This window comes from Emys orbicularis, chromosome 2, assembly GCF_028017835.1.
Source record: "Emys orbicularis isolate rEmyOrb1 chromosome 2, rEmyOrb1.hap1, whole genome shotgun sequence".
Classification (NCBI taxonomy): Eukaryota; Metazoa; Chordata; order Testudines; family Emydidae; genus Emys; species Emys orbicularis.
This window is the reverse complement of record NC_088684.1, coordinates 92,403,022-92,429,849: the sequence shown is the minus strand read 5'-3', so window position 1 is coordinate 92,429,849 and position 26,828 is coordinate 92,403,022. Positions and strand designations below refer to the sequence as shown.

Genomic DNA, 26,828 nt, shown 5'->3' with positions numbered 1-26,828 from the left:
TAAAGGAACAACTGCAAAAACTAATATTGTTATGAGATACTTACTTGTCCATCATAACTTGCGTGTATCACATGGTTCACAACTGATGGAGCTGCTAGCTGACAGTTTGCATCAGTCTGAGGTGAACATTCAATAAAAGTATTAACTGGTTCCTTGGAAAATGTGAAGCAACGCCACGCTACAGCATTCTGTCATAATGAAACCGCTTTTTAAAAATAAAATATTAAGATCCATATTTTCAAAAGTAATATATAGACATGGAAGTTTTGAGGATACTTCTCTAGGTATGGGTATAGCCTTTGAGGCTGTCACAGAATTGATAATTCAAAATTATCCTTCTGTGGAAACACATCCCAGCAAAGCAGCCATAACAGATACATATAAAATATGCTTCTCCCATGACAAGTTCATTCCTATCAACATTGATTACTAGAATTACTGTTACAGAAAAGTTTATTCGATCACTGGAGATTTTTAAGAGCAGGTTAGAAAACACCTGTCAGGGATGGTCTAGATAATACTTAGTCCTGTCATGAGTGCAGGGGACTGGACTAGATGACCTCTCGAGGTCCCTTCTAGTCCTCTGATTCCACCTTTAAATAAATAAATAAATAAAACTTAATGTACTTACTGCTTTGATAAGAAGTCTGATGGGCACAGAAGCATGGGTCTTGTTGATTAGTTTTAGTGGAAGAGCCTTCCAACTGCCAGATGATAGGTCACCAAAATCTAGACCATCTGTCTTTCCTGTTTCCACCTGATATAGACATAGATATAGCCTTTATAAATTTGAGGGAAAGACCATGCTTTTCCACATATTGCCTCTCTCCTTCCCTGCACCCAGCAATACAGTGCAGTTCCCCTGCTGTCAGAAGTGGAAGAAGGGAGAAGCTGGCTTTGACACCAACAAGCAGCACCATCCGATTGAATGTCTCCCACACTTTGAGCCTGAAACTATTTCTATGGGATAGGCAGGATAAAGTAAGCACACAAGGCCAGCAGTAGAGGAACAGGCTGGGTATCAGGACATCGGAATTTAACAGCAGCATTATAAAAGCTCAGTAAAAATGCAGAATTCACAAAAATCCATATTTCAAAGCTCACAGAGAACACAAACCTGATGTTTAATTTTAGAAGTGTGTTTTGTTTGATATAAACACTTCATGAAATCAGCTTAATTAATCAAAAACTTTGTATTATCCTTTCTTCAAGACTCATTTAATTTACAGTTGAGATCTCAGGACGACAGTTTGAGGGAAGAAACAAAAAATGAACCTTCTGAGAACTACCCTAAGAATGTTTGTTCATAAGCTGCTAAAAAGATTTTTAAATAGGAGTGAAAGGATACGTATAATGTTCACATCAAGAACTGAACCAAAATTACATGCTGCACTGAGGTACTCACAGAAGAGCAAATTTTGATTTTTGATTAACTTATTAATATACACTTAAATTTCAAATAGCTACCCATTAGTGATCTTAAAACCTTTATTTCAATAAAGAGATGCTATCAATCTTTGAGAGGCTGAAGAGATACGTAAAAAATAATTGCTATTTCAACAAAATTCCTTAGAGTCATTCTGTGCAGTTCAGATCATGGTAAAAAGTCTTCCAAATCAGCAGGTGCAGACAGGATAAAGAAAAGCTCTCTTATGAATGAGACTGACAATGCTCACATTTGTGAATATTTTGAAAAATACTACCTTGGAAACGAAATAGTGATTAAACATGTTCCCCATCTTGATGAAATAGGCAGAGTGTTTGAAACTCTCCACCCTGGTTAAGCAAATAGACATGAATGAAGCAGATATTGGAGAATCTCTCAAGAGTTCAAAGAGAACATGACAGGATGATTTAAGAACTAGAATTACTAGAATGCATAGACCAAAGGAGACCAGAGTGTACACTTTGCAAGATAAGTCACTTCTGAATGAGGACTCAGAACATAAAGCTCTGCTTCAGGCCCTTTGCATTGCCGCTTGGACCCTCAGCCTTTATCCATACAATCCTGTAAAACAAGAATCTTAAATGTGGTATTTGAATCTATTCACCAGATTCTGAAAGTTACCAAGAATCAAATATGCAGATTTGGACTTCCTATCTATGAGCACAGTAAAAACCTGCTCAACCTTTTTCCACATATGCTCACTCAAGAATTATCTTTTTGCTTAAGTGATTGCTATCTGTTGATGACATAAAAAGGTATAGCCGGGGAGGATGGGAAAACAGGAAAGGAAAAGTTTGTATTGGTAGAGATTTAGCATTTCCAGCAAACCAAGGCCTTTGTGGGTATTTAGGGTTATCACAGGATGATTCTATTCAGACTTTATCTTTGAAGGCAAACAAAGGAAGTCAAAGTCAAAGAGAGAATCAGAGGTTTTTCAGGGGCCAGCAAAGTCTGCAGCTTGGCTCTCACTCTCACCCCATCTTCTCTACATTTTACTTGAAAGCTTTTATCCACTTCAAAGTTCCCACTGCAGAAAGACAGGAGAGTGCTGAAGTTGTGTCTTTCACATTTTTCCAGATGGTACTAGCCACAGCTCAGCTGCTTGTATCCTGGATTTCAAAACCTCGGCAGAAAAGTTGGCTCAGAGAAACATAAAACAGATCTTTGCTTACAAAGTACTAAACAAGCCTCTGTCACTATCTCCTGCACTTTGGTTCCTGATTAATATATGACACAGTGATGACAGTGTTTGGCTTCTTGTTGGTTTAAGATGCAAGTTGTATACTAATAATTGACTCCTAGTCAGCAGCAGAGCATTCTCCTGATCAGCATACTTATGCCACTTTGTGGTTTCAATGAAATTGTACCCCAAGCAACAAATTAGTCATGACTACCCTCCAATCTGAGTGATGGTGGCAACCAAAGACTATTCCTGGTGACAAACTTATCTTGCAAGTGACAGGTGAGGAAAAGAGAACTAGTAACTACAGAGACAGGCAAGAGAGCTTAGAGCAGCATGACTAACAGGCAAGTATACAAAGCTGGAGCAGCTGTATTTGAAAGCATGCCCGTGGCATTAGGACTGGAATCACAGAACCAGAAACATCACCCATTTTGTGACAGTTTAACTGGGTCAAGGAACTGACTTGTTCTCTCAAATTCACAAAGGCTCCAACAGAAACTCCTCAGTGACAGCATAGACCCAAGGACAGACTGATCAGCTCCTGAGACAGCAAGAATTTGCCACAATTGGGACTCTAGAATAGGTTTTTCTGTTTTCATAACCAGGCTTGCCTCCTTGTTTTAACCACCATTAACAGACAGGAATGAATGGTTAGATCAAGAGTTTTCTTCAGGAGTTAGTAGAAACCACCCACCAGCTTGATGAAGGGTAAAGGGCCCAGGTCGGGGAAGAGCATATGAGCATCCACAGCACAGGAATGGCTCACACACACACAGCTGGCCAAAAAAATCCAATCTCACAAACACGGAGTATGTGCAACAGAAGGAGGATCCCTGTGGACAATTACTCAAAGAAGAAAACTTACTTATTCCTCATGTTTTAGCCACCCAATTATTAAGACTGAATGAAATGAGAAGCTATGCACCATACCTTAGCATAGACAAAATGCTAATTACTCATGAAGCAGAAGTCTCCAATGCCCCATATAGGGGCCTTTCTGCAAATAAATTTTGCTAAGTATCTTGTGTTAAAGTTTATACTTCTGGTACATTGCCATTTACATGAAGTATTCTCATCTCCTTTCGAAATAAAGTAATCTTGAGCTCTCCAAATAGTTTTTAAGTATTTAGAAAAAGCAAACACATAAGAATATATCAGTTCAATATAACAAACTGCTTCTTACCTCGAGATTAGGATTTTCAGCAACTGCTGTCAAAACTACCCTAGTTGCCAAAGCTTCTGCCTGGACTATTGTCTCAGCATCTGCAGAAACCGGCCAAGATGAAATACTGAAGACACACTGGAAGATTCCAGGATGACAAGGTAAGAAAAGTATTTTCAGCTCTTCTGTAGAATGAGGTCCTATGATGGTTTTGTTCTTGAACACTAGACATTGACATTTCAGAGGATCCATCTAAAAAAAATAAGCCTTATTAGTTTCTGCAAAAGTAAAAAAAGGCAAAGTATTCCACCCTTAAGACTTACCTCTACCCACAAAGGTATCTAACAATGGTTCAGTAGGTGGTCAACTGATACTTGTTGATCATGTTTTTGCTTAATGGTTTTAATGTTACCTTCTCCTGCCCCTTTCCCCATGTGTCTGTCTCATCCAACTGTTGCATCGTTTGAATTTTATATTTTCAGTTTTTGGAAAAATTCCTCTCCCAGTTTGTACAGCATCAAGATCACTGGCCTGCTCAGGTCCTGTAGCTTATTGTAATATACATAAGACTGTATAGAACAAGTAGAATAAGGAATGTTTTACATCCTAAGCTTCCTGCAACATGAATATATTTGTGTTTGATCTCCACTATTCCTATAGACATTGTATATGAAGAACTAGTTTTACAAAATGAAGTAATATACCTTACACTGTTCCAGAACAGAGTACACAAGAAGAGTAAGCTGCTACATAAAACTCAACATAAATAGTTTTTACCAGTTTTGGTTTCAAATGTTAGAGCCGTACTAAGTATAAGCCAGCTTGGTAGGTAGATGTTTGCACCACCTACCATGCAGGGATTTAAGTTGGGATCATGAGTTCATAGCTGATAAGAAGCTACCAGTGTAGTAGAGGCTACATGCTACAATGCTGAGAGAAGGGGGGGAAAAATAAGCACCAATTGGTCTGGAAGGAGCCAACTAGAGAACTTTTTCCTACTGGAATTTGTGTCATAATAGCAGGAATGGAGTTTAAGTTTTTGATGCATTAAAACTGCAGGAGGGGACGAGTTTAGAAAGAATTTAAGAATTCATAGGATTCTATAGTCATTGTCCCTAGCACTTGAAACATTGTACTGTACACTAAAAACTATACAGAAAAAGCTTACCTTTTCTCCATTAATTGAAATACTAAAAATTCCAATGCTGACCTGCAACCATCTTTCAGTTGGATTAAAAATACCAAGACTAGTTTGTGATGCAATTCCTACACAACAAGCATTGGGGAACTTCAGCTCTTCTGGTACTCTCACATGTCCTAGTAAAGAAAACCATCTCTATTAATAACCAATATCTATATATTTACAAATATACCTATCTACAATTGCTATCATGAGCACCCTGATAAAGGTAGCTAAACCATGACCAATTTGATAGTCTGGAGTTAAATAGTTCATAACCTGGCTTGACAAATACACCCTCATTCCAAGCATTACTAACACTGCTCTGAGATTTCCTGGGAATATTTCCTCATGAACTTGAGGATTTTAGTTAAGTGTTCAAGATTCTAGTGTCCTTAAAAATGAGGATGTTTAAGAAAAGTGTGCCAAATGCAGTTACTAAAGCCCAAACAAACAAACAAACAACCCAGTACTGACTGAACTGTACGCAGCTTAAGGTTTCACATCAAATGGAATAGTAACTGAGGGGTTCATTATGTACAACTTACAGGAAATGAGGTGTTTCTGTAAGCATCCAGCATCACAATACTGATTAGGCTCATTTACTGTACTTAAAGTGATAACTTATTACAAAACTGACTGGCGACTTTAGGTTTCTACTCTTTAAACTAAGTTCTAGAACAGGGGTTGGCAACCTTTGGCACGCAGCCCGCCAGGGTAAGCACCCTGGCGGGCCAGTTTGTTTACCTGCCGCGTCCACAGGTTCGGCCAATCGCGGCTCCCACTGGCCCCGGTTCGCTGCTCCGGGCCAATGGGGACGGCGGGAAGCCATGTACCTGCCGCGTCTGCAGGTTCAGCCAATCGCGGCTCCCACTGGCCGTGGTTCGCTGCTCCAGGCCAATGGGGGAGGCGAACCGCGGCCAGTGGGAGCCGCGATCGGTCGAACCTGCGGACGCGGCAGGTAAACAAACCGGCCCGGCCTGCCAGGGTGCTTACCCTGGCAAGCCGTGTGCCAGAGGTTGCCAACCCCTGTTCTAGAACACTACATAAATTACACACTGATTTGTGTCATTAAATTGAAAAACCTCTCCTATTACAACAGAACTTAACACTAAAGCTGTTTAAGAGTTCAGTAGATTTGAAATTGTTTGAAAATCACCAGTTTTTTGTATGCCTGCAACAACCATAATTTTATTTTAGGGCTGCCTTAGCTGAAATACATGCTTGTATTTAGAAGCTATTTATCCTTATCCTCCCACTCTTAAAAGGGAAATTAAATTAAATGAGCACCATTAATGTAATGTACTAAGACCAGTATAAATGAATTAATTGCATGGGAAAAGCGAGTGACTAGGGAGATATTAAAACTTGCGAAGGACAAAATTTAGGTGAGCCAATTCCCTAGCAGAGGTGGAATACCTTTAGAAGAGTCTCACAATGCCAGGAATCTGGAAAACAGAACGCCTACACTTAGTGCATCAGCCTAAGCTTTACATAATGGACTTTGAAAGGAATGGACTGAACTAGTCATATCAATGGCCAGTAGGTTTAATTAACTATTCAGGAAGGTGACCAAGGCATTGTGAACAAGCTCAATTAAGATACAGTAACTCCTCACTTAATGTTGTAGTTGTGTTCCTGAAAAATGCTACTTTAAGCGAAATGATGTTAAGCGAATCTAATTTCCCCATAAGAATTAATGTAAATGGGAGGGGTTAGGTTCCAGGGAAATTTTTTTGCCAAAGACTGACTGACTGTGTGTGTGTGTACGCACACACAGATATACACAGTATAAGCTGTGTGTGTGTGTGTGTAATATATATATATACACACACACACACACACACACACACACACGTACACAATATAAGTTTTAAATAAACAATTTAATACTGTACACAGCAATGCTGATTGTGAAGCTTGGTTGAGGTGGAGAAGTCAGAGGGTGGGATATTTCCCAGAGAATGCCTTGGTGCTAAATGATGAACTAGCACTTGGCTGAGCCCTCCATGTTAACACATTGTTGTTAATGTAGCCCCACACTCTACAAGGCAGTACAAATGGAGGGAGGGGAGACAGCATGGCAGAGAAAGACAGACACACTGTGTGTGAGAGAGAGGGAGATGCACATTGCCCCTTTAAATACGCTGACACCACTTTAAGTACATTGCCTTTTTAAGTAGATCAGCAAGTTGAGACAGCAGCTGCTGCCAGCAAGCTCCCTCCATCCTGGGCCCTGTCCCCCTCCCCCCCACTCTGTGGAGATGGGGGTACAGGAGCAGGAGGGAGGAGAACACCCTGACATTAGCACTCCTCTTTCCCCGCCCCTTGCACAGCAAGCAGGAGGCTCCTGGGAGCAGCTCCAAGGCAGAGGGCAGGAGCAGCACAGGGCAGTGGGGGGAGGGACAGCTGAACTGCCTGGCAATTGATAGCTTGCTGGGCAGCTGCTACACAGGGAACTTAGGGGAGCTGATGAGGGGCTGCCAGTCCACCCTGGTTCCAAGCCCCCACCAGCTAGCTCCAACAGGCTGCTCTTTCTGCAAGCAGTGAACAAAGCAGGCAGATGCCAAACAATGTTATAAGGGAGCACTGCACAACTTTAAACGAACATGTTCTCTAATTGATCAGCAACGTAACAGACAAAAAACAGAAGGTATGCAAAAGCGAAGTCAGGAGCTCTCATTTCCTGCTCTCAATAGGAATCGAGAAAAGTACAGTGAAAGACAAAAAAAAATTTTCTTCAGAAAGGGAAGTCAGGACTTAATTATTTTTTGCTTGAGGGAGAGGAAAATATTTGGCTGAGCAGTGACAGCAAGTGAGGTGAAACCAAGGGCTGCAGCACTTTTAGTGTCCTGTGGGAGTAGAACAGGATGCAGAGTCTTGGATTTTAGGTGGAGTGTGACTTACCATCTCCTACTCACTCAACTGGAAACAGGAAGAACTGCAGTGCAGGTTTCTTCCATGATGTCACCACTCACGTTCCCTAAAGATCCTACCAAATCCTCTAGAAAGAAGTATGCCAGGACCTAGTATTTCTAATAACTAAAATAGTATCTTAGAGACTGATACTATTTAAGTAAATGTTGATTTAACACAAAATTTAAATAAAGATGAAAAGAATAAAACCAGTGTATATGAAACAAGCCAGATGACAGCTGCAGCTGTATGTCAATGAAACACAGTTTCTATTTCTTGAGGTAAATTAAGTTTATGATTTACCATTTAAACGGTTTTGATCAGTAACAGTATTTTAAACAAAATTATGACGTTTAGAAAAGAAACAACTTACCAAACCCAGATGGCTCCCACCGTTTACTTCCATTAGAGCCAGCAGATTGCCCAATGTACGATTCTGTACTTAAAATATTCGGGTTCCAGGAACCAGAGTGTGGATTACAAAGTGAAGATGTACCCAACAATCCAGGCCCAACACTTGGACCTAAAGGAATTCCTACTGTAACTGAATTCTGAATGTGTCCTGCTGGGATGCTAGAAAAAGGAAGTCCAGGTGGAAGACAATAACCGGTGCAGCTGCCACCATACTGAGACAAAGCAACATTTCCACTTGATTGCATGTTTCCCAGGTATTGTTGAGCAAATGCTGTTGTTGCAAGTGAACGTCCAGTAAGTAGCGTGGGAATTGCAGAAGACACTGTCTGAGTCTCAGAGGCAGATCCATAGGATTTGAAGCTTGAAATAGGAACATACTGTTCACCACACGTGTTTTGATTTAATGGAATATAAACACCTAATGCACTGTATGTGGGTACCATATTTAAAGAGGATAATCCTGGCTTCTTTGTTTTGTTTGTATGATCCTGCCAAGCTACAGGTGTATCGACATTAATAGATAATGGCTGAAGGACACATGACTTGCTTGGTAAAGCTGGATTAACATGTCCCATTTCGTTCTGACTGGGTGTTGTGTTTGGAAGACTAGATGTAAACTCATTTTCACTTCTTGGCAAACACTCTCTGGACAATTTATGGTTAGGTACTGAATCTTCAAGTTTGTTGCTAGGACTTGTAGACTCACTTGCTTCTGGTTTCTCATTCACGTTCTTCTGACTAGTGTTTAGTGAAGTTCCTCTTCTATTTCTTTGCCATGAGAAGTCTTCGGGTTTTTCAGTAGTCTGTTCTACTAATGGAGTTGGACTGGATCGAATTATTGTTGTGCTCAACTCACTAGCATTATTACTCTAGAACAAAATTGTTAAATATCACACATTAATATTACAAGTTATAGGTAGGCTTGGAAGGATGAGATTTTTATCAGTAAAGGTCAGTAAATGTCAATTTCACTGTACATAAACGGATGGAAATATTTTTTTCATCCCTAATCAAAATTTACAGATAGAAAAAGAAAGAAAAATGCTGTTTAAGAACTATAGTATAAGGATATTTACTTTGTATATTTTGACATATGATGTTGACACTGTTTTAACAGTTATAAAGCTCTGAATTTTTGAATATCAACATCTACTGTCATTAAATAATTGTCTGACCTCCTCACCATAATTTCCTGCCACTATGAAAACTTAAAAATAGATAAAAATTGAGGGAGTGGGAAAGCTTAAAATAATCATTAATATTATCTATCAAAATTATAAAAAGTAAACACCGAATTCTGCCTAACCTAATTATAGGAAAAATATTAGGGTTTACATTGGTACATACCAAAAAGTGGAACAGGAATCTTTGCTTGGAAGTATCTACAGGGCCACTTGACATAATAAAGTTTAACCAAATTTCTGGAAGTTCCCTTTCTTCTAGTAATAAGGTCCACAGATAAAATTACAGTAGGTGCCTCCAACTGCCTGGAACTTGGGGAGAGAACTAGACCTGTAAGTTGCTGAGGAATGCCCCACTTCCTCAAGTTCCCATCAGTTAAGTTAGCTTCCATGGCTAGTGTAACTCCATCCCACTTTCCTAAAGTACATATTGTGCTAACTGCATTTCTAAATAAATAAATTAAAAATAAATAAACCCAAGTTTCTTCTACTACAGAGCAAAGGATAGGTTCCCCTAACTAAATAAACCTGAATCTTTAAAAGTCAGTTTTTTATCTGACTCTGGATGATCACTTTTCAGAGTGGTAACCGTGTTAGTCTGTATCAGCAAAAACAATGAGGAGTCCTTGTGGCACCTTAGAGACTAACAAATTTACTTGAGCATAAGCTTTCATGGGCTAAAACCCACTTCATCAGATACATGGAGTGAAAAATACAGTAAGCAGTATATATATTACAGCACATGAAAAGATGGGAGTTGCCTTACCAAGTGGGGGGGTCAGTGCTAATGAGGCCAATTCAATTAAGGTGGAAGTGGCCTATTCTCAACAGTTGACAAGAAGGGGTGAATATTCAAGTTTTCTGTCTAGAAAGCTTGGATAAAATTTTCCTCTTATCCATCACAGTGGAATTTTCATAGAAGTACTACTCCAGGGTATAAAACAGGATTATTCTTTAAATATGTACATCCACAAATGAAGTAAATTGTATCCCAGCTTACCTTTACTAGGAACTATAGCATAAAGATGTCTGCCAAAACATGGCATTGGACAAAGATTGGATAACAAATTTGTTTTACTGGTGAACTTACATACTGATGGCAATGTGGCCACGTAGGAGATCTCATTAAGAGATGCATTACTTTTCTGTCCATGAAATTCAGCGCTTCTAAGGATTGGGCTGTGATGCTGGACAGAATAAATATTTTTTGAATTTTGTGACAAAAAAAGTTTACTTTGGGAATCAGTAGTATGTTTCTGAGATAATTACTTCTCTGAATTTAAAGGAACAATTCTGGGTTTCTTCAGAGAAAGCTCCTGAATTTGAAAACTTACCTAACTGGAGGTACCAACTATTGGGAAAGTTACTTAAAAAGAATAACACGTTCTGCAGGAGTTCAGTTTAAATAGAGCTTTAAGTATGAGTGAGGTGCCAATATTGTGGTCTATGACCTTGTAAGACTGGAATCAGGGTAGTCGCCTACAGAAGTGTTTAATGTTGCAATTGCAGAGGACTTTTTTCCAGAACATGACACTGCAGAGACTTCTGTGTTGTGCTTCCCAGACAGAGCAGATGTATACATGCCCATTGACTTCAGTTCCTCTGGAGTTCTTTAAGCTATGAAGTTTATCCTCCAAGAGGAAAAGAGGGATGACCGTTCAAGTAGCAGGTCCTGCACTGTGTCTGCTGAACCTTTTGTGGCAACCACACAGTTTGCAGCCATGGGCACCTGCACAGTGTGACAGTAGAGGCCATGGTCCTAGCAGCTGAATCACATTCTCGCCACCAGCTTCCCTTCATCTACCAGTGAAAGGTACTCCTGCTTAGCATCCTCAAGCAATTTGTATTTACATTTTAGAATAACATCCTAGATATTAAAGTCATATAGCCCTAATAAAGCCTGCTGACCGGCAATTCTAAGCTGTAATCCTGCCATAGAATACATTTTTCTACCAAACAAGTCTAGCTTTTTTGTCCCTTGACTTAGGGGTAGATACCTGTTGGCCCTGGCTCTCCCTCTTGTTGGCAAGAGAGACAACTAGTGACCCTGGAGGAGGGTGGGAATAAAAGTTCTCAAAACCCATGAGGGTACATAATATCTACACTCTGCTTGCTCAGATATGGGAGGGAGCAAGGAGGGATTTACCAGAGAGCCTTGGTAAGTTTTCAAATTGCCTCATTAATTGGCACCACCACACAAGGCCAGAATATCAACAAGATGGCAAGAAGATTCCTTAACCAACTCTACCTGAATGTCCAAGGCCAAGCTACTCTTTTTAAGAGTACCTGGTGAGCCCTGTAGTCATCAATAGGGGATGAAGACACCCCTGAGAAACTGCTTCATCTGGATAGGAGGAAGATGAAGCCAGCACAGATTGAGGCTGCGCCTTCTGTTAGCTGTCCTGCCGAATGCTCCTGAACACATTCTTCCAGGTTGGTACTGGACTCTGTACCAGTGATCAGGAGGGGCTCAAGGAGCTGACTCCCCACATCTAGTTAAGAATACAATTGAGCTAGGGAAGATCTGGAAATGGGGGGAAACCTATATGGGTTCCAAAAGACCACTTAAAGGGCACTGGACCCCAACAGCTTGCAGCCCACATATCCATGCCAGCATCAATCGCAGGGTCTCACAAGTACCCCAGGAGATGAGGCCGAGGATGGGAATGGCAAGACACTCTGCAGCTGGGAAACGTAAGAGCCAACCTCTGAGTCAAAAGAGAAATTGCCTTTTCCTCTCTGTGGAGGGGCCACTCCAGTCAGTGCTGGGTATCAGTGCCAAGAGTCCGGGGGAAGAGCAAAGAGAGGCTATCACTGCTGACTTCCCACTCAATGGTACTAAAAGTTGAGAGCTCCAGGACATAGGAGGTTGATTCTGTGTTGGGCACTGCACTGAGAAGGCTGGCGCTGCGTGGTTTACCAATACTATAGTAGCAATCTCCTGCACCGCTAAGGACACCAGAACTGATAAGCTCAGCAAATCCCTTGCAGCTTGAAATGCCTCTGGCATAGACTGTACCAGAATAGCCTCTGACCAGGGCACAAGAGACGTCCGTGGGGCCAGCACCTATGGAAGTCTGCTTTGGGCCCCGGACTAGACAGTGCCTGCCCTGGCACAGAGCCAACTTCACTGATGGAGAAGTGCTTTGATTTTGACTGCACTCTATTCAACACACTGTTCCCATTCTTGGCAGACTTAGGGAACAGAGAGCTGCCTCTTCCAGCAGTGTTCTTAGAAGCCTTCTGCTTTTCCTGGGCATCAGTGAGGAAGAGCGGTGCCAGAACTGAGTCAGCATCAGAGGTGCACTTCTCACAGATGCTGAAGTGCTCAGTACCCTCTACAAACAAGAAGGCTCTAAAGGTGGTCTCAGAGCAGCCTCCGTCAAAATAAATATAAGCCTGGCCTCATGATTTTTCTTGGTCGTAGGCTTGACGTCCTTGGAAATTTGGCACCAATCCCCAACATGAAACTCATCCAACCTCTTCAAACAACTAGAGTGTGGGTTGCTCACAGGCCTGAGCTTTGAGCATGCTAGGCAGCTTGGTGACCAAAGCATTCCTCGGTACGGATAACAGAACCCCAAACTGAGGAAAAACTAACAAACAGATATTAAATTAACTCAACAAACACTAACCCTAATAACTATACAAATATGTAACTACATATAACAAAAGACATCTTGAGAGCACTTGCTAAAGCAAAACCAGTAGGTTCCAACAACAGTCACAGGCAGTAAGAAAGAAGTGATGGGTGTCGGGGCAGCTTCGCCTTTTATAACTACATGCAGAGGCATTCACAAGCAGAGGGTGCTTGAGCTGCACCAATGAGTACCGGTAAGGGGAAAATTTTCAACAACTGTGCTCAGGGTTCACACACACCAAGAGTGGAATGCACACGTGCAATCACTAAAAGAATTGTAAGTAGCCTTTTTTCCAATTACACCAAAAGCCTCAGCTTTCTATTAAATTCTCTAATGAAGTACTAAGAACTGGGAATTGATTTGCCTGGATTCTGCTCTCAATGAGCAGAGCCCCATATACTTGCATGAAACTGATTTGTATTCCACTATGTCAGAAAGAAGCCCTCATGCCATGTGATTTTTAAGTTGAAAATAACCAACTCTGAAACACTGTTCAGTCACATTCCTATTACTGTGAAAGCATTTGTGGTGTCAAATAACACCTCGTAGTTTCTCTTGTGTCTGATGTCACCTGATAGCTTTTGTGCCAAGTGAAAGTAGATTTAGGCAAGGCCTGTCCAGATTTGACTCCCTGTGAAAGGCCTGTAAAGTGGGTGGACCACTCCTTCAGGTAAAAAAGTCTCCTCCAGTTGGAAACACTGTCCTGAGCCACCAAGGAAGATCGCTACGTGTCTCCTAGTGACCCCTGGTTGAATTTTGATTTGTACACACTGAGGAACCTTATAAAATGGAGGCCAGTAGGGCTAGAAAACAATAAACGGTAGGCTAAAAGGTCTTACTGCCTGCTTCCACATCTGGGCTCTCATCATTGCACAGCCAGCTGTTGGAAATGAGGTGGTGATGACAGCAAGACACAGCAACTTGTAGCAACTGATGGGGACAAGAGCAGCTGGGGATGATACACTTGTACTTTCCTAGTCTTAGATGTGGCAGGAAATCCTGATGCCTCCATTATGATCTTATCTCATGGTCCTTGGGAAGCTACACATAGGCGCTGTTTGTCCATGGAAGTCACAAACTTCTGTTTCACAGCATTCAGGGCCTCCTTTGGGTCTCAAGAATGGATTCCCCAATATTTTGCCCCCCTTTAGTGCAGGGGCTCCATATAGGTTTGCTTCCTTTGGAGCCCCCATCTTGGAATATGAGTGGGGACCCCCCGAGAGTCTTATGACAGAGATAACAGCAAGTAGATAGCTGGATCCAAAAATCCCTTACTGTACTTTCTGGTGCTGGCAGTGCTCATGCTGCGTCCGCTGTCGTCCACCACAGCCTGATAAGAGAGGGGAGGAGGCAGTTGAGCTTTGCAATCAGGAGCATAACTGCTGGCGTGGGCTCTAGGAATTTTGGAAGTCTTCCATCTGGTGTGCTGCCTTTTGGCATCAGTCCCTTCAAAGATGGGGTGGAGGCGCTGCTTGCATTGAAGTTGGCTTTTCCAACCCTGCCTAGCTCCTTTCTTGGCCAGGAGAGGGGGCTAGAGTGACCCTGCCTAGACTAGGCTTTAAATGGAAACTATATTTTGCCCACAGAGAAGGCCAAGCTTCAATGAGACACTTGATAAGAAGGGGAAGAACAAGTGGACACTTCGCTCTCACTCTGAAGCAGCACCAGCCAGGGAAGGACCTGAGAAGAGAGAACTGAGCAAAGAGGAAAAACTTCCTAAGAGCCAAGTAGAGACCTGGGACATGACTACAAATTAGCCAAATTGTCAGTCAGAAATTTGAAGTCAACGGCTGGCATTTACCAGAAAAGCTCTGTAGCCAAGAGGATTAGATAAGCCTGCCTTGGAGACAAATAAAAGCGGCAAAAATTTCAGGAGGTGAGACATTCCTCTGATGCCTGTGACTGGCTCTGCTCCCAAGTTGTAAACAGGGTGAAGTACCCATTGTTACATATCTGTGGACCTTAGCATGACGAACACTAGATAAAAACTCAAAAATTACAACCAAGATCAATAGTTCTCACAACATAGTATAGACTGAATACTTTGATACTTTCAGGCGTCTAGGAGGGGAGGACTAAAATAGACCATATTTTGTTGGGGGCAGTCACTTGAAAAGTATCCTTGCCCACAGACAAAATGAGCTGATTTTACCAAACAGTGGTTTAGGGAGTAGAATTATGGAAACACATGGAAAAGAGTTTACATTTAAGACAAAACTAATCTAACAAATCAAAACTCTGCTATGAAACACTGCCACTGCATCATTTGCTCATCCTCTAGTGCACACGTACTGAAGCACAAAGACTCAAGAAATGAAAAACTGTATCAAAGTTAACCTGCAAATGGGGAAGAGTGTGTTTTGCCTTTATAACTCATAAAAAGATCTGATTTTTTTGTTGTTTTGTTTTTATTTTTAAAAAGCTGTTTAATGTTTGTTTTTTAAAGTTAAAAAAAGGAGAATTTTCTTGTAGTTTTGATAGATTTTTCAAAGGATTGGAAAACTATAGTTGGAGCATCCTCAGTCCTCAACTGAAAAAGCAGGTGTGTTAAATCTCTGAACTTCTCTTCTACAGGTATATCTACACTACAATCAAGGACCAGCAGCCTGGCCACAGCTGGCCCAGATCAGCTGAGACAGGCTCCTGGTGGCTATAAAATTACAGTGTAGATCTTCAGGTTCAAGCTGGAGTCTGGGCTCTGGAGACCCCACAAGGGGGTAGGGTTTCAGAGCCCAGGGTCCAGCCCGAGCCCAAATGTCTACACTGCAATTTTATAGCCCCGCAGCCTGAGCCACACAAGTTTGAGTCAGCTGATCTGGGCTCCGAGACTCAGTGTCATGGGTTTACCGCAGTGTAGACCTACCCAAAGTGTTTGTAAGAGTTTGAATTAAATAGATATTAGCAAAAAAAGACTGTTACCTTTTCTGTAACGGATGTTCTTCGCGATGTGTTGCTCATGTCTATTCCACAATAGGTGTGCATGCTCGCCACGTGCACCGGTGCCGGAAGTTTTTCCCCTAGTAGTACCCATAGGGGAGCGCCCCTCACAAACCCTGCAGTGGGGACATGAGCTAAAAAGGCAGCCGACAAGGCCTGCACCCTAGTCGAATGTACCCTCACAATTGACGGCGCGGGGATACCCGCCAAGTCGTAACAGGTACGGATGCACGAGGTGATCCAATTGGAGAGCCACTGAGTGGAGATCAGCCGACCCCTCATGTATGCGGCCGAGGCGATGAACAGCTGCAAAGACTTCCTGAACGGCTTAGTCCACTCCAGGTAAAAGGCCAGAGCCCGTCTCACATCCAGCATGAGGCAGAGGACCGGCAGGAAAATGTTCTGACCCATGTGGTAGGCGGAGACCACCTTCGTGAGGAATGATGGGGTGGAGCTGGACCTTATCCTTATGGAACACCGTGTACGGGGGCTCGGAGGTCAGGGCCCTGAGTTCCAAGACCCATCTAGCAGACATGATCGCCACCAGGAAGGCTACCTTCCACGAGAGGTGCGACCAGGAGCATGTAGCTAACGGCTTGAAGGGGGGGACCCGTCAATCGGGCCAACACCAAGTTCAGGTCCCACTGCGGGACTGGGGGCCTAACGTATGGGAAGAGACGATCCAATCCCTTAAGGAATTAGCCAGTCATAGCATGGGAGAAAATCGTGTGCCCCTGCACCAGCGGGTGGAAGGTGGATATGGCCGCCAAGTGCACCTTGACGGAGGAGGGCGCCAGGCCTTGGGCTCTAAGGTACAGGAGAAACGCCCCGCTCAGCTGCCCATCAGGAAAACCGAGACCACTTTGCCAAATAGGCTCGACGCATGGAGGGTCGCCTGCTTTCCAAGAGGACGTGCTGAACCTCCTCAGAGCACGTCCTTTCCTCCCAGCCTAACCATTGAGCAGCCACGCCGTGAGGTGGAGTGCCGCTAGGTTGGGGTGGAGGAGGCAGCCCTGGGAGACAGGTCCGGGCGGGACAGCAACAGCCAAGGTGGGGCGACCGCCAGGCTCGTGAGGGTCCCATACCAATGTTGCCCGGGCCACGCCAGGGCAATCAGGAGGACCCAGGCCCTGTCCGTCTACCTTTTCCAGGACCTTGACGATCAGCAGGATCCGGGGGAAGGCATAGGGAAACTGGCCTGACCAGGATAGGAGGAAGGCATCGGAGGTAGCACCCATTCCCAGCCCTCCTCCCCAAGCAGAACCAGGGATACCGGTGGTTCTGCCGAGTCGCGAACATTCTGTGCACCACCTCTGGGTGTAGAGACCACTCGTGCTGAGAGGAGAAGTCTCGGGTCAGGCGATCCGCCTGCGAGTTCCGGGCGCCCAGTAGGTGGTAGGCCTGCAGGCAAATATCATGGGCTATACAGAAGTCCCAGAGCCTGAAGGCTTCCTGGCAGAGGGCAGAGGAGTGGGCCCCGCCTTGCTTGTTGATGTAAATCATCGAGGCCATGTTGTTCGTGAGAACCCTGACCACTCTGCCCTCCAGGTGCGAGTGGAAGGCGACGCACGTGAGCCAGACCACCATGAGTTCCTTGACGTTTATATTCAGGGCAAGGTCCTGCACAGACCACAGATCTTGGGTCTGAATGTCCCCCACATGGGCTCCTCACCCCAGGTCCGAAGCGTCGGACACCAGCTCCACCAACTGGGGCCTGCCCCTGAACGGGACCCCGCGGAGGACCACCATTGTAGGGAAGCAATCATCTGCTCGGGCACAGTAAAGACCTTGTCCATCCTGTCTCTGGCCTGGGAGAACACTGAGGCCAAGCAGAGCTGGAGGGGCCTCATCCTGAGTCTGACGTGGCGAACCACATATGTGCACGCCGACATGTGACCCAGGAGTTAGAGACACACTCTGGCTGTCATCACGGGAAACCTTGTGACTGTGTCAATGAGCCCTTTCAGGGTCTCAAACCTGTCCAGTGGGAGGGAGGCCCTGGCTGACATGGCGTCCAGGACTGCCCCGATAAACTATGCGCTGTACCGGAACTAACGTGGACTTGGTGTCGTTCACCAACAGGCCCAGGGTAGCGGACGTGGACAGAAGGAGCACTACGTGATCCCGCACCTGCGACTGGGAGCTGCCCTTGACCAGCCAGTCATCCAGATAGGGGAAGATCTGGACCCCACGACGTCTGAGGTAGGCCACAACCACAGACATGCACTTTGTGAATACCCTGGGAGCAGTGGACAGGCCAAACAGGAGGACTGGAAATTGGTAGTGTTCCTGCCCAACCGTGAAATGGAGGAAGCGCGTCTGCCCCTTGAATATATGGATGTGGAAGTATGCGTCCTGCAGATCGAGGGCGGCGTACCAGTCCCCGGGATCCAGGGAGGGGATGATGGAGGCCAGAGAGACCACGTGGAACTTGAGCTTTACCATGTACTGGTTCAGGCCTCGCAGGTCCAGGGTGGGCCTGATCCCCCCCTTTGGCCTTCGGGATAAGGAAATCGTGGAAGTAGTACTCCTTGTGTTTGAACTCCGCTGGCACCACTTCCACCGCTCCTAAGCCAAGGAGCTGCTCCACCTCCTGCTCAAGCAGGGCCTTGTGAGAGGGGTCCCCCAGGAGGGACGGGGGCAGAGGGTGGTTGGGCGGGGTAGAGGTAAACTGGAGAGTGTAGCCCCGGGAGATGGTGTTGAGGACCCATCGCGACCACTCCGGGAGAAAAGCACACAACCGGTTGGAGAAGGGAAGCTTTATTGTGGGTGGATCCCTGATGTGAACTGGTAGGTCACCCCTGGGCGTCCAGTCAAAACGGTCGCTTCCCCACCTGTTTGCCCTTGGAGAATCCAGGCTGGTGGGCAGACCGTGACTGCTTCTGCGGGCGTTTCTTATAATCCCGCGACTTTTTATAAGGGGGTTCATATTTAGAGTGGGTGGCCTGAGTGGGAGTCTGCTGCGGCTTAAACTTAGGTCTAGCCGGAGCTGGAACATAGAGGCCAAGTGTCTTAAGAGTAGTGCAGGAATTTTTCAGGCCGTGCAGCTTTATGTCTGTTTGTTCCGCAAACGGAGCCTCGCCATCAAACGGGAGGTCCTGCAAGGAGTTCTGCGCCTCACTGGACAGTCCAGACAGCAGGAGCCACGACACCCTCCTCATGGACACCACAGAACCATGGACCATGCAGCCATATCTGCCACATCTGATGCTGCCTGCAGGGTTGCCCTGGCAGCTGCTGTACCCTCCTCCACCAGAGCTTTGAACTCCTTCCTGTCACGGTCCTGGAGGGAGTTCTCAAATTTGGGAAGAGAGCCCCACAAATTGAACTTATACCGACCCAGGAGAGCCTGATGCTTCACCATCCTTAACTGGAAACTCGAATACGAATAAACCTTTCTCCCAAATTAGTCCAGCCTCCTTGAGTCTTTATTTTTTGGAGTAGGGGCTGGTTGGCCCTACCGTTCCCTGTGATTGACCAACTCTACTACCAGGGAGTTGGGGGCAGGGTAGGTGTACAAGTATTCATGCCCTTTGGCAGGCACAAAGTACTTCTGTTCAGCCCTCTTAGAGATGGGGGGCAAGGAAGCTGGGGTTTGCCATAAAGCATTTGAAATTTTTGCCACCCCTTCTTGGAGTGGGAGAGCCATCCTGCCCGGCACCGAGGCGGATAGGATGTTGAAGAGAGATTCCGAGGGCTCCTCCACCTCCTCAGCCTGAAGGCTGAGGCTTGATGCCACCCTTTTCAATAGTTCCTGGTGGGCTTCAGAGTCCTCCTGCGGAACAGAGGGAGGAGGGGCCGTAATCGCCTCATCAGGGGAGGATGAGGAGGCAGGCGCGGTACTTTGCGTGTCTGCAGGTACCGGAGGACTCACCACTTGGTCGCCCTCCAGGCACGGCACTGAAGATGCACGTCCCACCGACTCCATTCTCGGAGGCTGGGACAGGGAGGCCGACGGCGAGCCCCCACCAGGGGCTGCGTCGGGGGCCACGGGGCACATTGGTACCACTGTGCCGGCCACGGAGCCCAGTGCCACTGCACCTGCTGTGGCACCGGGGGAGCAGGCTGTTCAGCCTGACTGGCCTGTCCCATCGATCGACGACTATGAAGGGAGGCCGGGCTGGTATACGACCTGCCGCTGTCCCTGGACCGGGAGGAGCAGCGGCGTCAGGAACAGTACCAACCACGAGACCACGATCCCGACGTGGAGGAATGGTACTGCCGGTAGCAGCTGCTCCGTGATCGGCTCCAGCGGGCGGATCCGCGCCAGCGAGGCACCGGCAATCGCCACCCAGAACTGCAGCAGCGGTGCCATGGCGGGATCCAGGAGCGAGACGACCAACGGGAATGGCGTCTACGTTAGTGTTGCAACAGCTACGATAGCCCCTAGGAGACAAAGCCCTTCAGTGTCATCTGTCTCGACGGTGCCCGCTCCTCAAGGCGGAGCAGTGCCTGGAGCCCGTCAGTCGGAACCCAACCAGACACCTGGTGAGGGTCGACAGTGACCGGCGTGGACTAAGCACGGGAGGGTCGCTGAGCAGCAAACGGCATCAGGAAGATTCCCTCAACCGCGAATGGTACCAAGCCGGGGCGACCGCAGAGATCCCAGCGGTGGCTTGCCTCTGGACCGTAGAGCCAGTGTTGGCGGTGCCCCTGGTACCAGCATGGACATAACATCCCGGGCCGCTTGCAGGGCCTCCAGTGTGGAGGACATCCAGGGAAGCCTGCTCCGAATGGGCCAGGCTACTCCGCTCAACCTGAGTCGGAGGACTGGAGGCTGATGGGGACTGAGGACTGCCCAACATGGATCTAGCCTCTCCCCCGGTCTTGCTCCGGCGGCGAAGGCCTCTTCTTAGCCTTCTTGGCGTGCCCCGCAGACGGGGAGCGGTGCCAACTGGTAGATAGCATCAAGGGGTCACCGCGCACTGACACCGCGGTACCCAGTACTGACTCAGAGCGGCACCCCAGAGTCGGGGTCAACACCGACTCCATCAGGATAGCCCAGAGCCGAATGTCTCTCTCTCTTGGTCTGAGTCTTGAAAGACCTGCAAATCTTCCAGCGATCGCTGAGATAGGTTTCGCCCAGACAGCGTAAACAGTCGTGTGCGGATCACTCACTGGCATCGGTTGCCTACAAGTGTCACACGACTTAAAACCCAGGGCATGGGGCATGCCCGGCCTGGGCGCACTAAACTAAACTAAGTTACACCAACTACTTCAACTACAGGTGGTACTACACTGAATGAAGAGTTGTGGAGGAAAGCTGCAGACAAGCTGGAGCAGAGCAGTTCCGAAGCACAAGCGGCAAGAAGGAACTGAGGGTGTGGGGGGGAGCGCACAGCACCCCTTATACTGCACCATGGAGGCGCCACTCCAGGGGTCGCTAGGGACGCTCTCCTACGGGTACTGCTAGGGGAAAAACTTCCGGCACCGGTGCATGTGGCGAACAAGCACACCTATTATGGAATACACGAGCAATCACTCGAAGAACAATTTCAGAGAATAAACTAAAATACCTTCTGCATTTATCTGCTCAGGTTTTAGTCTTTTGTGCTCTTATCTCATGTTTTCCACTCTCAGAAGGGCACCCAACAGATAAGTCAAGCCCTGATATTTCCCCAGTGTAAAAAAACAAACTGGAAAAGCCTCACACTTCCTTTAATGAATGTAGAGGCAAAAAAGGGCAACTCTCTTTCAACAAGTCAATTTTAAAGACAAATTGATTCAGTAAAAGGTGACAACTATTCACTTAAATAAAAATTGCCACAAACTTTTCATTCAAGTTATATTTTAAAGCCCCCTGTCAAAAGTTAAACTGTAGGTAAATTCATAGAAATGTTCAGTATTTCAAAGACAATTTAATGAATTAAAAAAAAATACTTGTACATACATGGTTAAACTAGAGATCAAGACGATCTTACCTCACGTCTCGCTGCACTAGGTATGATGGCTATATTCTTAAGAGTATTGTCAGTTGCAGAGACATATGTCAGTCGACTCATGCTAGGACTTGAACATACTGACTGAATTAAGGTACTGTCATTGCAGGCAGAACTCTGAAAATAAGGTGCTATGCAAGGAGAATCAGCTTCAGATCTGAGGAGGAAATGCAAACTATGTCAATATTGACTTGTATGTTCCCACCTCATCCCCCCAAAATCAAAATATTTAAATGTCAGAAACCACTTTTTAGGTATTTAATTATCTTAATTAGCTGCTTTGTTCAATTCAATCTGTAGGCTATTTACTGTTGAAAAATAACTGGATAGGTCAACCACCAAAAGATACCCAAGTCAACACTAGGATTCTGAATAATAAAACTTCTGTTTCTTATGATTTGTGTACCAGTCACAATTCTGCCCTTGGATATGTATGCACAATTCCCCAGTTTCAATAGGATCTACATTTGGGTTGCCAAGGGCACATCTTGAGCCATAAAACTGAAGCCTGGGCACACTGATATTATGGTTACGGAAATCGTCTAAGAATCTAAAACTAAAAAGTAAACTGCTATGGCACAAAGAGGCCTTCACTATAAGCAGGTTTGTATTTCTTGCATTATGTTTAACACCATATGGTGTTCCTTAACATCCAGATCAACAGAGGTAGATATTTTTCCCAAAGAGCATCCAACATCTCCTTTTACTTAACACCTAAAATGTACATTTTCTGCATGGAGAACACCTTTCCAGAGTACAAGGGAGGGGCAACTATGAAAGCTTTTATATAAAGGAGTCACCTATAATATCATCATACTATTATTTATCAAGATACCCCAAAGCTATACATTTCACATCTTGTAATACATAAGGAGCATAAAAGATTATTCATCCAAAATTGTGTATTAACTTCTGGAAAAAAGCTGCATGCCCCAAAATTCTGAAAATTAACAGCATGTACAATATAGTATTAACGTTTTAATTCTAAACAAAAGTTACTGTTTAACAGTAACTGAAAACATGAAAATTAGGGTAAGGTTATCATACTTGTTTTGTTGAGGGGGCCATGTTCCATTTATCATCATTAGCTATGGCTTAGTACATTAATTTAGAACTATATATTGACCAGGGCCAAATTAAACATCAGTATTACAGGTCCAGGCCTACAATCCCAATTAAATTTTGCAATTCTTAGAACCTGAGCTGTGAAAGAAAGACAGAAAGAAAGACAGAAAGCTTCCAGCCCTTATGGTTGCAAATAAAACTTTAAAAGCCCACAAATTGCAACCAATCCAGTGATGTCTGCTTGAGTTAGCCTGGAAAAAAATACCTGTGAGAAGTGTGAACTGCCACATTCATCTCAATGCCACAAAACAATTAAAGCTGATATCTGAAGCGGAGATCTTCTGCTCAAACCAGCAGGGAAATACAGAAAGCCAATTATTGCTCAAGGCTCCTGTCACTTGCATATTTGAAAAAAAACTACCAATTCTTATAACTAAAGGACACTAGAGTCATACATTACTGAAACAAGATCCTACAATAAATTGAGTTCTGGCATTACCTTTTCAGGTAGACATCTCAAAATACAGCATAATTAGGGGTATACGGAAATGTTAGTTCCTCACTCCCCCATCAAAAAAGTTTACCCTGAAAGAGTTGTTCCAGAAGCTTCGCTGGGAGAAGAATGAATTAGTGGTGAAGTTGAGGGTCTGAAGCTATATTGTTCATCCTCTGAAGACTGTAAGTCACATTCAGAAGACGTGGGTTTCTGATCTGTTAACAGAATAATCCCTTTAAGCACAATGAAAGTAACAAGACTGTTTTCAAAACGGGCCATTTAGGAAATGGATCGAGACTATACATTTACTTACCAATACTTTTTGGGGAAGTCACAGAAGGCTTTTCAAAAGTCACGTGTTTTACAAAATTATTGTAAGTAGCACTAGCCTCCTGGATTCCTTTTTGCATTTTTCCACCTTGTCTCTTTTCATCTTTGCTCAATTTCTGTGTAGATTTTGCTTTGGTAGGACTTGTAGGTAACGGAATACTAGACTGCTGGACAAGTTTTAAGCTGTTGGTTGACACGGTGCTTTCTGTAGTTGCTCTCTTCACTGAGTCATTACTTGATCTAGGAACAATTTTGTTCATCACCTGATGAGTTGTTTCTTTATTTTCATTGGAATAGTTAATATGTGAGTTTGTGAGGCTATTTGTTTGGCTAGCAAATTGCTTTAATGAAGCACATTTGCCTATACACACCATCTCCTTTTTTGTTGCAGGCACACTCAAAAAACCTTGTCTCTCATTTTCACTGGATGTCTTTTCTGTACCTAGTACATTTAAAGTGAGGCTAGTTCTCTTTGGCTGTGGTTGTTTACCAGTTATCAAATCAGATGATTTTTCTGAATGCTTAGCCCTGTTTACAGTTTTCTTTCTATTCTCAGGAAAGTTAGATGCACAAGAGGAATCCTGGGTGCCATTTTCTTCATAAAAGCTTTCCGTATAGTCCAGAAGCCATTTCCCTCCTCCTTGCTTCATAGGAAGATTACTATTTAGCAAGTCTGCTGCCTGAGTATCTTGACTTTTATGTTTATATGGTAAAGAACTATCCCAAATAAGGTCATGGACAGATACATCAGATCTTGTAAAGTTTTCAGGCTCACTTTCATGCCCAGCCTCTTCAGTCTTTTTAAGATATTTCTCCATATTAAAAGCATTATGCTTTTCTTTTTTGCTGGATAAAAGCTGATTGATGAAGGAGAGGTCTGTATATTTATCAGCTTCAGGAAGAAAGGGTTTCTCTCTACTTTTATTTGAAAGAGCCATTATCATAGCAGCTAATTGAGAAGGATCAGCACTAGCAGATGCATTAGCAATAGCTGAAGCAATTGTGCTTATGCTCAGGATAGGATCTGTGAAATCAGGCAGCTTGTCTTCAGATTTGCTTTTATCAAGTCTTTCCTAAAATGAAATAAAGTTAAATACAAGCTTAACCCAAATTTTACTTAAAAATAACTTCGTAATTCAGCCTTAGCCTCCTACAGGCACAGTCACCAACTTTCACATGGTAAATAAGCACCCTGACTTTCACAATAAGCCAAAAATCAAGGCCAAAACAAGCCAATCCCTAAAAAGCCCAACACTATGACTAGATCCCCCTGGCGTGCAATCTGGGACTGTGGTGGGTCCAATTCTCTTCCCCCCTTGTCCCTGCTTGCCCCCCCTCCCTTGCTGGGAGTTGATAAAAAAAGCAGCAACAAGCTGCAAGCCAAACAAGCTACAAGCCAAAAACTAGCCAACAAGCCAATTAAGCCAAAAACAAGCCCAATTTCTGCGTTTTTTCTGTGGGTTTGACATGTCTGCCTACAGAAGTGTTATAAATTTTGTGAGTGACTTGTAAATGCCTTGGAATATATTATAAGGCACAAACATTATTTAGTTTGTTTATAAAAAAAAGTACCATAAGAAGTTAGATCCATACTTCACAAGAGTTTCAGAAAGTGTCTAGAAAAGATCTAATGAAAGCAACAAGCTGGCAAGTTTTATAAGAATTAGTACAGAAGGCATCCTGGGAGCCTATCACAATTAAAGAAAGTCCTCTCCATGCCTCCTATCAATTCAACTTAAGAAACCGGGACTAAGATAATGGAGACTGGGACAGAAACATGCCAGTTTACAAGAAAGAGGGGAGAGGCTTCAGACATGATAAAGAGAGAATCTCTGGATAAAGAGAGCCCTAACTGAAGCCAATTTCTGAATACATACTACTCACCAGCAGGCTTCTTTATACTTCTTTTCCTGCCTGAGGGAAAGTTACTTATTGTAACTGGAGGTTCTTGGGAGATGGGTGGTCACTGTCTGTATTCCACCGCAGGTACATATTCACTTCATGTCCCTGGAATTGGAGAATTCTTACAAGCAGTGTCTGTTGGTACACAGGTGCACCCTTGCTCTCCTCATGCCTCAAACAGAAAGTATAAAGGGCAGAGTAGATCGACTGCCTCTCCAGTCCCTTCTCTACAGTGATTCAGGAATGACTGGAGGCAGAGGGGAAGGAGGGTGGGTAGTGGAATACAGACAAGGACCACACATCTCAAAAGAATCTCCAGTTACTATAAGGTAAGTAACTTTCTCTTCTTTGAGTGTTGTTTCCTATGTATAATTACACTGTGGGTGGCTGAAGCAGTACTAAAGTAGGAGAGGGTGGCAGGAGGCAGGCAGCAAAACTTTTTGACAGACCGCTGTCCCAAAGGATGAGTCAGTAGAGAAGTCCTGTACTAGAGCATAATGTCTTGTGAAAGTGTGAATGAAACTCCACGTAGCTGCCTTGAAAACATCAAGTACAGCTACAGCCTGAAGCAATACCCCTGATGTTGCTTCTGCACTTGCAGAATGAGCCCTTACTGGATAAGGGGAAGAAAGATGTTACAGCTGGTAGCAAAGTACGAAATTGCCAGAGATCCATTTAAAGAGCCTCTGGAAAGATACAGCTTGACCTCAGAGTCATTCTGCTATGGCACAAAACAGTCTAGGTCAGGGGTGGGCAAACTTTTTGGCCCAAGGGCCACATCAGGGGGCGAAACTGTATGGAGGGCCGGGTAGGGAAGGCTGTGCTCCCCCAACAGCCTGGCCCCTGCCCCCTATCCGCCCCCTCCCACTTCCTGCGCCCTGACTGCCCCCCTCAGAACCCCTGACCCATCCAACCCCCCCCCCCTTGGCTCCTCGTCCCCTGACCGCCCCCTCCTGGGACCCCCACCCCCTATCGAACCCCCCCCCACTCCCTGTCCCCTGACTGCCCTGACCCCTATCCACACACCCATCCCCT

The 26,828-nt window shown here is 44.7% G+C and overlaps 1 protein-coding gene across 1 annotated transcript in view; it reads right to left on the bottom strand.

Moving 5' to 3' along the window:
- The window catches only part of CEP192 (centrosomal protein 192), a 185,828-nt gene that overhangs the window by 82,221 nt on the left and 76,779 nt on the right, over positions 1-26,828 (bottom strand). Inside the window, exons 18-27 of the mRNA XM_065398324.1 lie at positions 23,875-24,964; positions 23,650-23,776; positions 21,983-22,157; positions 19,523-19,836; positions 18,108-18,558; positions 8,262-9,171; positions 4,961-5,109; positions 3,814-4,044; positions 632-757; positions 45-188 (exon numbers count right to left, since the gene is read on the bottom strand). Of these exons, the coding sequence (XP_065254396.1) occupies positions 45-188; positions 632-757; positions 3,814-4,044; positions 4,961-5,109; positions 8,262-9,171; positions 18,108-18,558; positions 19,523-19,836; positions 21,983-22,157; positions 23,650-23,776; positions 23,875-24,964 (3,717 nt within the window). The remainder of the gene's footprint in view (positions 1-44; positions 189-631; positions 758-3,813; positions 4,045-4,960; positions 5,110-8,261; positions 9,172-18,107; positions 18,559-19,522; positions 19,837-21,982; positions 22,158-23,649; positions 23,777-23,874; positions 24,965-26,828) is intronic.